General features: G+C 38.1%; 1 protein-coding gene across 1 annotated transcript in view; it reads right to left on the bottom strand.

The window, feature by feature from the left end:
- zmp:0000000936 (interleukin-1 receptor type 1) overlaps nucleotides 1–14354 on the bottom strand; it is a 55953-nt gene that overhangs the window by 19207 nt on the left and 22392 nt on the right. Inside the window, exons 3-6 of the mRNA XM_017723991.2 lie at nucleotides 10082–10138; nucleotides 8357–8609; nucleotides 6922–7102; nucleotides 1868–2039 (exon numbers count right to left, since the gene is read on the bottom strand). Coding sequence (XP_017579480.1) covers nucleotides 1868–2039; nucleotides 6922–7102; nucleotides 8357–8609; nucleotides 10082–10136 — 661 coding nt within the window. The 5' untranslated portion in view covers nucleotides 10137–10138. The remainder of the gene's footprint in view (nucleotides 1–1867; nucleotides 2040–6921; nucleotides 7103–8356; nucleotides 8610–10081; nucleotides 10139–14354) is intronic.

Here is a 14354-nt window from a genome sequence, read left to right as displayed (position 1 = left end):
ACGAGCCATTCAGGCCCTGTACAAACAAAGCAGGAGTTTGGTTCGCATGGCCGGCAGTAAGTCAGGCTTGTTCCCAGTGAGAGTTGGACTCCATCAAGGCTGCCCTTTGTCACCGATTCTATTCATAATTTTTATGGATAGAATTTCTAGGCGCAGTCAGGGGATGGAGGGTGTCCGGTTTGGTGACCTCAGGGTCACATCGCTGCTGTTTGCAGATGATGTGGTCCTATTGGGGACATCAGGCCGTGAACTTCAGCTTTCACTGGATCGGTTTGCAGCCGAGTGTGAAGCGGCCGGGATGAGGATCAGTACCTCCAAATACGAGGCCATGGTTCTCAGGCAGGAAAGGGTGGAGAGCCCTCTCTGGGTCGGGGATGAGCTCTTGCCTCAAGTGGAGGAGTTCAAGTATCTCGGGGTCTTGTTCACGAGTGATGGTACAAAGGAGCGGGAGATTGACAGGCGGATTGGTGCTGGGTCAGTCTGTTGTGGTAAAGAAAGAGCTGAGCCATAAGGCAAGAGGTCCCACCCTCACCTATGGTCATGAGCTTTGGGTAATGACCAAAAGAACAAGATCGCAAATACAAGCGGCCGAAATGAGTTTCCTCCGCAGGGTGGCTGGACTCTCCCTTAGAGATAGGGTGAGAAGTTTGGTCATCCGGGAGGGACTCAAAGTAGAGCCGCTGCTTCTCCACATCGAGAGGAGCCAGTTGAGGTGGTTCGGGCATCTTGTTAGGATGCCTCCTGGACGCCTCCCTTGGGAGGTGTCACAGACAAGTCCACCGGGGAGGAGACCCCGGGGAAGACCCAGGACACGCTGGCGTGACTATATTGCCCAGCTGGCCTGGGAGCGCCTCGGAATCCCTCCCAGGGAGCTAGTGGAAGTGGCTGGGGAAAGGGAGGTCTGGGCCTCATTGCTCAGGATGCTGCCCCCGCGACCCGAACCCCGGAGAAGCGGAAGATGATGGATGGATGGATGGATGGATGGATGGATGGATGGATAATTCATCATGTAATCTTTAAACATAAAAGGAGCTGCTATGCAGAAATTACGTAAAATGTAAAAACACTTTACACTTCTACGACTGCAAAGATATGTTTTTTTTTTGTCCCTTAAAAATGGCAGATTTAACTGGCAATAAAGTAAATGATGGTCTCTGTCAATTGCTGTGCTTTAAGGCAAGAAATTGCTGTTGTCAAAAACAAAACCTTGTATTTCCATTTTTCAGTTTTTGACATAATTCGAAAAAATGCCTCTTCCTCTTAACATTATGTGTAAATTCCATGATGATTGGACCAAAAGAAATGGCTGAAAATGACTTGAAAAAAACATCTGGTCCCATTGTCTTACATGAAAAGTAAAGTATGTTTTTTCCTTCTCCTGTAAAGTTACCATTTTGGAGATAAAGGTTTTCTTCCAACAACAGTGAAAAATGTGTCTTCCTGACAAAAGGCTGGAGCTGCTTTCACTCATAAAAAAATGATTCTTCAAAGGTTCTTTAGTAAAGACAGTGGTTCTATATAGAATCATAAACACTCACAGAACCACTTGAAAGCTTAAATGGTTCTTTGCATGGTGAAATGGCTCTTCTTTTCTTGATGAAAAATGTAATGTATATGGTTCTATATATAACTTTTTTTAAAAGAGTTGTGTATAGAACCAAAAAAGGTTCTTCTAGTGATACAAGGTTGATATTGTAACAATAGCAGAACCATTTTGGTGCTATACAGTGCCATTTTTAGAACCATTAGAACAATTTAAGCAGCCAAATTGTATTTGAGTCTTCATGGTTCTATACTGAACCACTGTCTTTATGAAAGAGCCCTTGAAGAACCATCAAAAGAGTGTAGCCATATGCTGTATTCTCACCAGTTACTTCACACTCGATCGTCTCTGCAACTTCGCTGGTGACTCCACCGAGGATGAACATCATTCTGCAGGTATAGAACCCACTGTCTTTGGGGGAAACATCAAGTACGAGAAGTAGTAGTTTGTTGTCCAGGAAGATAAACTTTGGACCTTCTTGAAGAAGCTCACAACCCTAAAAGGAAGAAATTCAATGAGAGTTCAATGAGAATTCTTCGGCAGAACATGGAATTATTTCAGTCTGTTAATATAGTCTATAATATAATAATAATCCGTTGTAATATTCTTGGTTGACTAAGATTCTGTCAGTCAACTACCTGCATTTGTTCATTTCCTTATTTATTTGCTTACTGCATGAATGGCAGTCAATACTGCAGATATATCAGCAAATTATTTTAGACAACAGAGTTTGGACACTGTAGCTATGTAGATAATGTTTAGCAATGTACTGTTTTACTGAAGCTACTCAGCACATACATCAGCTGCACACCAGGAATTGAGAAGCACAGAAAATGCAACACAAAAATGCTGGAAAATGCCTCACTTCACAATTCATACAATTCATCATTTCAAACAAGTGGAAAATCTATAAACGTTTTACTAACAGCCCAACATCAAATATATATATATAAAAAATTACTTTAAAACAGTTATTGTGTAAGGTATTATGTTTGAATCTGGAGTTATGCAATCACTTGCTTTTTAAATCTTTTAGCCTATTGGTGACTAAAGCTCTGTTTAAAGTGGATTGGTTTTACCAATGAGATCTGGATTTTAATTCAGTATGAATCTGCAGATGTGTAGTTTTTCTATAATAATATAACTGTTGTGTGAATGGTAATGTATGTATTGTACATGAAATTATGAAATTATAAGTGATCATAAATTTGAAGTTTTCTGTCAGGAAAGGGAGGTGGAGTATGGGTTCCCCAGGGATCGGTACTGGGGCCCCTTCTCTTTTCTATTTACACCACCTCTCTAGGCCGGGTTATCCGCTCACATGGCTTCTCGTACCATTGCTATGCTGACGACACCCAGCTCTATCTGTCATTCCCGCCTGATGACCTGTCGATCTCTGTGCGGATATCGCAGTGCCTCTCGGACATATCCGCATGGATGAAGGAACATCACCTTCAACTAAACCTGTCCAAGTCTGAACTTCTGGTTATACCTGCTAAACAATCCATTCAACACAACTTCACCATAACCATCGACTCACTCTCACTCTCCCCGACAAATGTTGCTAGGAACCTGGGGGTTATGGTAGATGACCAACTCTCCTTTATGCACCATGTTGCCTCGGTGGCTCGGTCCTGCCGCTTTGCGCTGTACAATATCAGACAGATACGTCCGTTTCTAACACAACAAGCCACCCAACTCTTGGTACAAGCAGTGGTCATCTCACGCCTCGACTATTGCAAGGCCATACTGACGGGCCTCCCGGCCTGTGTTGTAAAACCACTGAAGATGGTTCAGAATGCTGCAGCGCGTCTGGTCTTTAACCAACCAAAACTGGCGCATGCTAGTTTATTGTCTAATAACAGCCCTATTTCTAACCTACTGTTTATATCTAAGATCTTAGAAAAAGCTGTGGCCCAACAACTTAGTTCATATCTACATAAAAACTACATATATGAAAATTCCAATCTGGATTCAGGCCACAGTACAGCACTGAGACAGCTCTAGTTAAGTTAACTAACGATCTTCTTCTTGCCTCTGCTACTTGAAATGAGCGCAGCTTTCGATACGATAGACCACAGTATTCTCCTAGAAAGGTTAGAAAACATGGTTAGAATCACATGGACAGCCCTATCGTGGTTGAAATCTTACTTAACAGAATGTTATCAGTTTGTAAAGGTAAACAATTTATCTTCCAATTATTCAAAAGTAAGATTTGGAATTCCACAAGGCTCTGTTTTAGGACCATTATTATTTACACTATACATGTTACTGTTAGTGCCCTGCGATGGACTGGCGACCTGTCCAGGGTGTATCCTGCCTTCCGCCCGATGACTGCTGGGATAGGCTCCAGCACCCCCCCGCGACCCTGACGGAGAAGCGGCTTGGAAAATGGATGGATGGATGGATGTTACTGTTAGGCACAGTTATAAGTAGCCATGGCATTAACTTTCACTGTTACACAGATGATACACAATTGTACATATCAGCCAAGCCTGATGACACAGATTAAAGAAAATAGAGGACTGTGTAAAAGACGTGAAAGGCTAGATGTCACACAACTTCCTCCTACTAAACAGTAACAAAACAGAGGTTCTCCTTCTGGGTCCAAAAGTGGCAAAAAACATATGATCAGATTTCATTTTAAATCTCACTGACTTTCCAGTTACACCTGGTTCAGCAGCAAAAAATCTTGGTGTCATATCTGATTCAGATTTATCATTCAATCAACACATAGGCAGCATCACTAGGACAGCTTTTTTACATCTTCGCAACACTGCCTAGACAAGAAATGCCTTAACCCTGTATGACGCAGAAACATTAGTACATGCCTTCATTACTTCAAGGCTAGACTAAGACAACTATCAGTAATTTAAGCAAATTTCAACTAGCTCAAAATGCTGCAGCCAGGGTTTTCACTAAAACTAGAAAATATTATTATATCAGTCCAGTTATATCATCACTTCATTGGCTGCCTGTTAAATTCCGTATTGATTATAAAATTCTTTTATTGACATATAAAGCTCTACATGGGCTCACTCCTGAGTACCTGCAAGACCTAATTTCCTATTACGAGCCTTCCCGATCACTCAGAACACAGAGTGCTGGCTTTTTAATAGTTCCTAGAATTTATAAGGCTGCAGCTGGGGGAAGAGCCTTTTCTTATAAAGCCCCCAAACTCTGGAATGCTCTTCCAGAAAATGTTTGGGACTCTGACTCAGTCTCAATCTTCAAATCTAGGCTGAAAACTCACTTTTTCAGTTTAGCGTTTAGCGTTTGGCAGTTAATTGTTCCCCCCTTAGATAAAGGCAGCAGATCCAGGGGTCCATGGACACAGGGAATTATAGTAAACTGAGACACTGGTGCTGTCGTCCTGCTGCTTGCACACGGTCACTCAGGTTTGTAGACAGTGGATCGGAGGGATGACAAACTATTTCAGAGTGCTCCCGTGTCTGTGTCTCCTTCTGTTTCTCTCCTTTTAGTTAAGCTGTTATAGTCAGATCTGCTGGAATCATTAGCCACACTCTGGAAATCTTCACATTCTATGTTTTACACACACCTGAACAAAACAAAACTAATTCCATCTCTTTAGCTTTTTCTGAGTAAATGACTTCCCACCTGTCTGGCTGCACACTGATGGATGACTGACGGTCGAGTTCTCCTGCTACCTGTTTCAGACCAGCTGCCCACGCCCCAGCTACCACCACCTGCCTTGGACTAGCTGCCCACTCTATATTGACGTTTTCATGGACTCCTACCCACTACTACTTCTAATACTACTACTATTAATATTAGTAGTAGTAAAATAACTTTGTAGGTACTTTGACCAGAGGAGGATATGTCCCCCTGTGTGAACCTTGGTTCGTTGGAACCTTGGTCCTCCCATGGTTTCTTCTTCAGCTCTGAGGGAGTTTTTCCTTGCCACTGTCACCCCTGGTTTGCTCACCTGGGGGTTTTTACATTCATGTCAAAACTTTGTCTTTACTGGAATTCTGTGAAGCTGCTTTGTGACAACATCAGTTGTAAAAAGCGCTATACAAATAAATTTGATTTGATTTGGCAAATGGCTGAACCAAAGGCTCCCTCTCGAGTCGTAGTTCTGCTCCACTGCATCTTACACTAATGAAATAACAACAACTAATACATGTTCGCTGCACACTTTGTAAAATCAAAATCAGATCATTTTAATACCTTTTTAGGGCAACATAACAAATTGCACCCGACAGCAGTGCTCAAACTCAAAATGTCTATTTTATTCAAATGGACTTCTTGTAAATATGTGGATATATGCTTTGACCCTTGATTCAGTGTGTCTAACTTTATCAGTTTTGCTGTCTGGTAGTAGTCATTTTCTGACGAGAGGACTCCCGTCAGCCAGACCTTTTTGGTTAATTGACTGCTACTAATATATGTAGTATAATTGCCTTCCATTTAAATTTGAGTCCTTTAATAAGGAGTGCCAGCTTTCAGATAATAAAAACACCCAATTTAGGTGAGATATGCTAGGCTGCCAATTATATCTATTTAGTATGTGCACAATGTGAATTCCTGGACTGTTCTGTTTAAATTTTTGGCTTGCTTTGTAGCTTAATTTTTGACTCACTGTTTGCTATTGTCTTGTTTTATTGCCCTTCATGTTGCATTGTTTACATGTCTGAAATAATCATTTTATAGTGACAAGAATTCACTATGATTTAATATTGCTTTCAATATTTATTGTTATTTTGTATTTATATAGTATTTTAATTCTGCAGACATTCAGACAACTTTGCTACCATCTGTAAACACTCCTCACTGATGCAGGTTAACATCTGTTTTTGGTGTTCTGAACAGCACAAAAATGAAACAATACATTGGAACTTGTTATTTTTTCTTATTTTAGCTAATCTACTGTAATATATTAGGATATCTATCCATCCATCCATCCATTTTCTAAGCCGCTTCTCCGTCAGGGTTGCGGGGGGCGCTGGAGCCTATCCCAGCAGTCATCCCAGCAGGATACAACCTGCACAGGTTGCCAGTCCATCACAGTATTAGGATATTTATTTATATTTAAAACCACTAGCAGCAAAAATACCTTTTCATGTCCATTTATGGACTTTCTAAGACTTAAGAAACCCTGTAACAGACACAGCCATGCAGAGTGTGATTTGTTTTGCACAATACTGATGTTGACATTTTGGCTATGAGCTCTCCAACTGGGTAATCTGGGGTAATGATACAGATACTCCATTCCATACAAATCAGCTTCTCAAACCATGGATGTTACATTACATAACCTCTTCTGGTAAAATGAGTCCAGCTAAAACAGACTTTCAGAAACTCCTCAGTCAGAATTGCCATACTTTAATATGAGCCAGACATGTTGTACAACTTGCCTTGTACCACTGGATGGAAAAGCTCTCCACTCCTTCAGTATAGTCTCTTAAAGGGCAGGCAAGATTATCATTCACTGATGCCTGCAGCCACTGCGGTGCTTTCTGAGGTCTTCCACACTCTCTGTACATGGGTTGCTCCACAAGCAGAACAGTGGCCTGTTTATAGCATTTGTCAGGGGTTCTGTTCAAAAATACCAAGAGCAAAACATTTGGTAGATCAATTTTACAACAGGGTTAAGATTTTTCAATTTGTAATTTCAGCTTTAGTTTGAAGAGAAATTAGTTATATGATATGATGGGACATCTCTTAAACGTGACACATGATCATGCATAGCAATTGTAAAGAACAGTTGTTGTAAACTCTCTCCCATTAGTTCTTTTTTGGCATAAAAAACTAGTTAGAAGCTATTCAATTGGTCATGGCATGTACTCAAAGGCTAACCACACTTATTTGCATCAACACTGTCACATGAAAGTTGTAAAGTTGTAACTGCTTATACATGGTCTGGAGTCCAGCAAAATTTCAGAAGCTCTGTTGCTGTATTCAATGAGTGATCAACTTGTTGTGTAATTAATTTATTTATTTAATGTAAAAGACATATATAGATATATGAACATATGGAACACACCTAAATGGGCCATTTATAAAACTTCATTTGTTAAATGGCTAAAGAAAACATGAAAGAACCCTGTCTAATAGTTTTGTCACGCATCCAGGTTCTCTGAGAGACATGGACACCCGAAATCTAATGTGTATTTCCTGTGTGTGTAGACAGGCTTATAAAATATGACTCATACAGTTTAGTTTATAAGCCTGGGCTTTAGTTAAGTCTAGTTGCGAGGTATTGTTTCTCTGTAAACTACTGAGTGTTTATTACGGTTCTTGTTATCCTGTTTTTTGGACCACTTGCTTTGTTTTTTGACTTTGCCTTTTGCCTACTCCCTTTGTACTTTTGCTGAACTGTTTTGATTCGTGTTTTGACCACTTTTGCCTGCCTCTCTGACTACGTCTTTTGCCTTGCCCTTTGGTGTTTGTTTGCCTAGTGTTATGTTCACCAGAACACTTCTGCTGTGTTTTCTAGATATGACCCATGCCTGTTATTCGACTATGTTTTTGGACTGTAGTTTTGAAAGTAAAGCTACTTTTGTAATGTGTCTTCTGTTTGGGTTCCAGTCAAGAATCTGCATTGTGGTGCATCACTAATATTTGTAGATGAAAATTCTGTTATACATGCTTCACACATTATGAACTGCTCTGTTAGAGACACATCAGCCACAATAGTAATGCAAGTAAAATTGTTATTATGTCAGGAACTGTAATTAGTTACTAAGAATTTATACTGTAGTACATTACACTACCCCATTACAGTACTCTAAACTGCGTTAGCCCCAATAATGGCCAGAATTTTCTTTAAAAACACACCATCTGACGTACCTGACAATGCATAAGTACTTTCCCTGGTGTTCCACAGTGCTATTGAGGAACCATAATTTAGTCCCCTTCACTATGGCACCATCTTCTTCTCCAGTGACTTCAAGGCCAGTCCTCTGGTTGTACCATGTTATGTTATAAGGAGTATCCAGAAATTCAAAGACATATTCATTCACCAAAGAGCAGTTCAACAGTGCTGCCTCATATGGCACTGTGAACACACGCTCAAATGCCTCACCATAGTCTTTGCAGAGATCTATATAAACACACACACACACACACACACAAACACACAAGAAAAAGAGTCTTAATAAATACAGTGTTCTAATCTTGTTGAATCCTGCATCAATACAGCCAGTTATTTAAAAAAGCGAGCTGTTCATGGCAGTGATTAGTAAATATTTGGTAAATATATGATCATTCCAAGTTTTTCAGCCTTTTCCTTTACACACAGAAATTTCTCCAGTTTTTCTGAATCTTTAGAGAATATGCACTGTATAGAGTGACATACCTAAAATCCTTGGAATCCCTTGGAAACCCTAGTTGAGGAACATTGTTCTTAAACCAAACATAATTGCATCACCTGTTTAGATTGGGCTCCAAAGAACAGACAAACTGCAGGTCTGACAAAATCAGCCACTTGGCCAGCACAGCATTATATGCTGTATAATGAACTTTAAATATACACTTTTACTTCCTTCTGCTTCATAGATTCAGTGTGAATTGTGATTGTTATGGTTTCTTCTTAGAATTTGGAGCCATAACGTTGCATTTCGTTACTTTCATAATCTGAACCACCTCTGCAGAACATGCTAAACAGAGTACTGCCAGACTAAATTGTGAATAAGTGTAAACTTGCAGGATTCAGGATGGATTTAATGGGTTGGTTATAAGTATACATTTGGGCACAATGAAAAAAAGAATAAACTTCAAACACGAAACTTATATTTTATTGCTACTACAATGTTTGAATTTCTACTAAGCCTGGCCAAAACAGCACTTTAAAGGCTTTTTCAAGGCAACAACAATGTATTAACATAGTATACCTGTGATGTCACAAATCAAATCAGCTAAGGTGTAAGCCTTCAAATAGTTCTAAGATTAGGTCAAATACCATTATGTTGTTGATTTTCAGAGTGTAAATACATTAACAAATCTTCTACAGAGAAAACACTTTAATACACAACTACAGTTTATTCACTGAATTTCATATATTGAAAAAAACATAAAATGAGGCCTGTGTTTTTTAGTATGTTAGACTAACAAATGTATCAAAGGACAAAACATTCTTAACTTTTAATAGAAATTTATGGAGAAATTATTTATTCCAAGTAATTTTTGTTGATCCCTTCATCATAAAATTTTAATACAATAGAGGGTAGTGTTCTCTGTAAAGGATGCTTTAACTTGTTTTAACTTAGAAAATCAACAAAACATGTAAATTGACCAGGGGTGTTCAGATTTTTCCATATGACTGTATAGAAGCAAACCTCAGAGAGCAAACATGGTTGACTGGCTGACTGACTACATTTAGGGTAATTTGTGTAAATTAGATTGTTGGAATAACTTATTATAAAGGAAGACACCAAATGCAAGATTGCTTGTTGTGCCTTCTATGAAAACAAAATTGTATGTAAACAGCATTTCATGCCTTTATTTGGCTTTCTATGCCAACTGTGGAGTTATGGGCCACAAAGTGTTCACTTCTGTTTTATTTCAGTGACTTACCTAGCCCTGCAATTGTCCACACCAAGGCCAGCAGAATGAGGGATCTCATACTCATGTCTGAAAAAGATAAAAGAGAAAGAGCATTACTTTTAAAAGCTCCTGTGAACCTACTAGTGGTAGTTTTTCTAATGTCTAATTTTATATACGTGTTGCATTTAATTCTTCCAATTGAAGAATTACTAAAACTTGAACTCCAAACAATAACAACAGGACAATTAAGAACTAATTATCTTTTATTAAAAGATGGAAGTGTGTATAGCCTTTACTGCTGTGTCGTGGATGTGGTAGAATAAATGGAGTGGAAGCCATTTCTCTGCATGGGATAAAAAAAAAATATATAGTAAGCCCTCACAAGTACAAAAATAAATTGCTTGATGTCTTGGTGTGAATAAATCAGAGGATTGTCTTGAAGCCAGAGTTTTGTCTGTATGTTTTTCTTTGTATATGGGTTAGAGGAAAGTAATGTAATGCTTCCAGAGCTGTGTGAACACTGAATTCATCAGCTAATGCTGCTCATTTCAAGTGGTCTTATTGTAATTTCTTGTCATTCTATCAATTCATTTCACATAGCAGCATTCAAATAGTTAAAGATATTGTATATTAGTGTACAATATAGTGTATACATGGTGTATATTAGTTATTTTGTAGCCAAACTTAAGCTCTGCAAGATAATTTTTTTTTCAGGAATTATTAGATTAAACCTAAAGTCAATTTGGGCCAAGAGTACAGATAAACTGCAGTCATGGCTTCCACAGATTCAGCCTCATCATCTTAAGTGCCAACATAGCTTTGATATGAATTTCAAACGTTTGGGCTATTATTAAAGTTTCTTCTTTGAGTGTTGCTCCCTGTTGTTGCAGTTGCTGTGAGCTGGACCACCCCAATATCTAGGACAAAACAATTTGTGGAAAATATTTAATTTTCCTGACCAATTTTGCAATTTAAACGTGATTATTTTCTATAAATTAAACTCAGGATCTTTTTGGCCAGAAAGACCAGCACCCACATTTTTCTGGCTTGAGGCTCAATGCAGTGAACTTAATAATCAGTTGGGTGAAGTAAAGACCCACACATGCTTATTTCAGAATGGAGTTTTTATATTTTTTTTGATTTGGTTATGTTTTTAGAAACTGCAGTAGCTGTGCATGTTTGCTTCCTTGGCCAACTGCTAGCCGCTTTGGGACTGTGTCGCTAAATCACATGCAGGTTTGAGTGCAGAGTTAGAGGCTAGTTCTGAACACCAAAGCAGCCTAATATTGTTTTTAAGCTTAAAACAAATAATCAAATCTTTCAGTATGACTGTGGGGCGTGACACAATCGGTTACTAAGCCACAGTTCAACAATCTGATTGGTCACCTCTTTCATTTGCGTGAAGTTACCCCAGATAAGAGAGTGGCAATGTGTGTCAGTGATCTGCTGTGTCAGTTATTTGAGTATTTTGACATCTCCTGCCTCATTTTAGCGTGTTATGACAAATTCTGTTTTATGTAAACTAGTAAAAAATGCAATGGAAAAAGGAAAATAATTTTTTTTCACATCATCACTCATGTCACATATACATAGCATAAAATTTCAGCAACCTTAAAACCCCTGCATCCAGGAAAAACTCCAAAAAAATGTCCCAACAAAACCTCTGAACTCAGAAGAGAGATCAGTAGCTCAGGCTACTCAGTGAATTACCTTGTGGGTAAGTTCCATAAAGGCACTAAATCACTGTGAGTCAACCTGTTATTCTCAGGTGTGTGTGCATTAAACTGGGTGTGCTGGCTGTGCATGCATGTGTGGGTGGAGAACACAGGAAGGCAGTTGTGCTTCTCCCACTCCTTATTCGGAGTCATTCTGAGCAAAATAAGCCAGCAATTTCAAGGACTGTACTTTACAGTGAGGGTGCAGTTAAATAATTGGAACCAGAGGCTTCTGGATACAGCATAATATGACAAATTATGGTAATTCTATATTCATTTTTGGAAAAAGAGCACACTACCAGTATAGTGGTCAGTGACTGTCACCTATACTGGACAGTTTCAGCAAAAACATAGCGAAAATCATGCATTTAATTTGAATTTTATCATTACTGTAGTATACAATTAGGGTGATACAACTTGAATATGCTCCTAATCAGGGATTCATTCAAATACATTGTGTTGAGTATCTTATTGATAAGTCACAAGAGTGTTTTATCTATGCAAAACTGTCTGGACTTTGTTTATTTAATGTAAAAAATCAAAATTGTCTATTTATGGGTGTTTTCTGATGCTAACCCACAAACAAGCAAAGTGGCAAAAGATGTTTAAGCATTCTCTAAGATCATTAAATAATGACCCAGTTATCCAGAGGACTCTGAACCCTGACTGACACACTTTTTTTACAATGAATGATGTGTGTTTGTGCAGCAAACTCAAAGGTCAGGATGTACGTGCAACTTACAAAACACATGGAAAGGTTAGTAACTCCTATTTCATAGGCTGCAATTAGTTGTGAGCACTAATTTTTACTGTAAGGTAGATATAGAGTTTCAGTAATATGATCAAATTTGGTAAGTTTTACACTTTGGCGGGGGGACCTTTTGTATTGTATATATTTTGTTCTTCCTTTTCCAATATGTTGAATTCAGTAAATGTGCATTAAATTTGAAGAAGTGAGTTCTCAGTAGAGGATGTGTTAACTTATTTTCACTTAATAAATCAGTAAAAACATGAAATTTGGTCCAAACTTTTGCGCACAACTGCATGTTCCCCACACCTGCCACCCAAAATTTCTGTATACATAATAGAAACATGTAACAAATATAAAATATAAATTTTAAAATAAAATATTTAAAATAAAAACAAATTTTAAACTAATTCAATTCTTAATTGGCTTTGACATAAGATTACACACCCCTATTGAGAGGGTTGAAGCTGCCTTAGCATTAGCTGGAAAACAGTTGCTAGCACAGTTAGCTACAGAAGAAAAATCAGATACCATAAGCTGAAGCCCAATGCCTTATAAATATTAGCAATGTAAGCTTGTGCTATAAATATTAGCAATGTGCTACATTAACTAAACATATCAGTGGAAACATTTAAATTTAAATTAAACTAAAACTAATAAGTTACAGGCTGATGATAAATACCATTTTTTGACTGAATAAAAGTTTAACAACAGCTTAAGACTGCAGTTGTGTTTTTAGCCCAAAAGGTTGATCAACGATCATTCATGGTGAGCCATCTGCTTAGTATTTATTTTATTTATAGTATTTATGAAAATGTTTGCAAATCTTTTCTATGGTTCTAATCTATTCTAATCTATTGTTGTAACATCTGTTGTCCCTTATCAACTGTTAAATAAATAAATAAATACATTTTACATGTCGCCATCAGTCACATCACATAATCACTGCTCAAAATTTTAGCACCCCCAACTTGAAACACCTTCCCGCCTCCCTGCACCCAGTTACGAACTGCCCCTTGAGGACAAACAGAGCTTATTTAAATCAGTTCATTTTCTCACTCAAAAATGGTTTTCAGGGATTCTATAGAATAGTTATATTTAGAACCACGGACACTCAAAGAACCCTAATGAATGGGTTCTTCATATTAAGGAAGAATATATCGCATATGGTTCTATAGCACCAAGAAGCACTCTTCTACAGTTACAATGGCAAGCTTGTAACAACTTTTTGGTGCTTTACAGAACCATTTTCAGAAGGTCCTGTATAGAACCACATACAACACATTCTTCTGCAATGCATGCCTTACAAGCCAGGTATAAATCCTTAGTCCATTAACCAACAGGAATTGTATATACTAATAAAAAATGAGATACAACTGTTAAGGACATTGCACTTGGACTGTTGGATCTTCTTGACTGGACAAGAAAAAAACATTTCCTGTGCAACTGCGAACTGTATTAGTCATAGATTCATGGATTCATAGCAGTGGAGTCACCACTTTGACTTGAGCTGACAGTGATTAGTCTGTTCTCAAAAGCTAAACCTTTATAAATCAAGTACTCCAAAACTAAGCTTAGAAGAACAGATATGACAAATTTAACAGAAAACATCATGTATGGCATATATTATTCATATGTTTTAGCTTTCTGTTATATAAGGTTTTTGTGCATCTTCTTTGTTTCTTCTACATACTTACGAAGTGAACATTAGCAGAAAAAGTCCAGAACTAAACTCTAAAAACTCACACACTGTAAGCTCTGCAATAAAAGCACTAAAATATTAAATAAATTAAAATATTGTATATATCACATACAATATCTAACGAAAGTGAGTACACCC

This window comes from Pygocentrus nattereri, chromosome 6 (assembly GCF_015220715.1).
Source record: "Pygocentrus nattereri isolate fPygNat1 chromosome 6, fPygNat1.pri, whole genome shotgun sequence".
NCBI classification, from domain to species: Eukaryota; Metazoa; Chordata; class Actinopteri; order Characiformes; family Serrasalmidae; genus Pygocentrus; species Pygocentrus nattereri.
The sequence above is the reverse complement of the archived record's forward strand: the minus strand, read 5'-3'. Positions and strand labels throughout refer to the sequence as shown.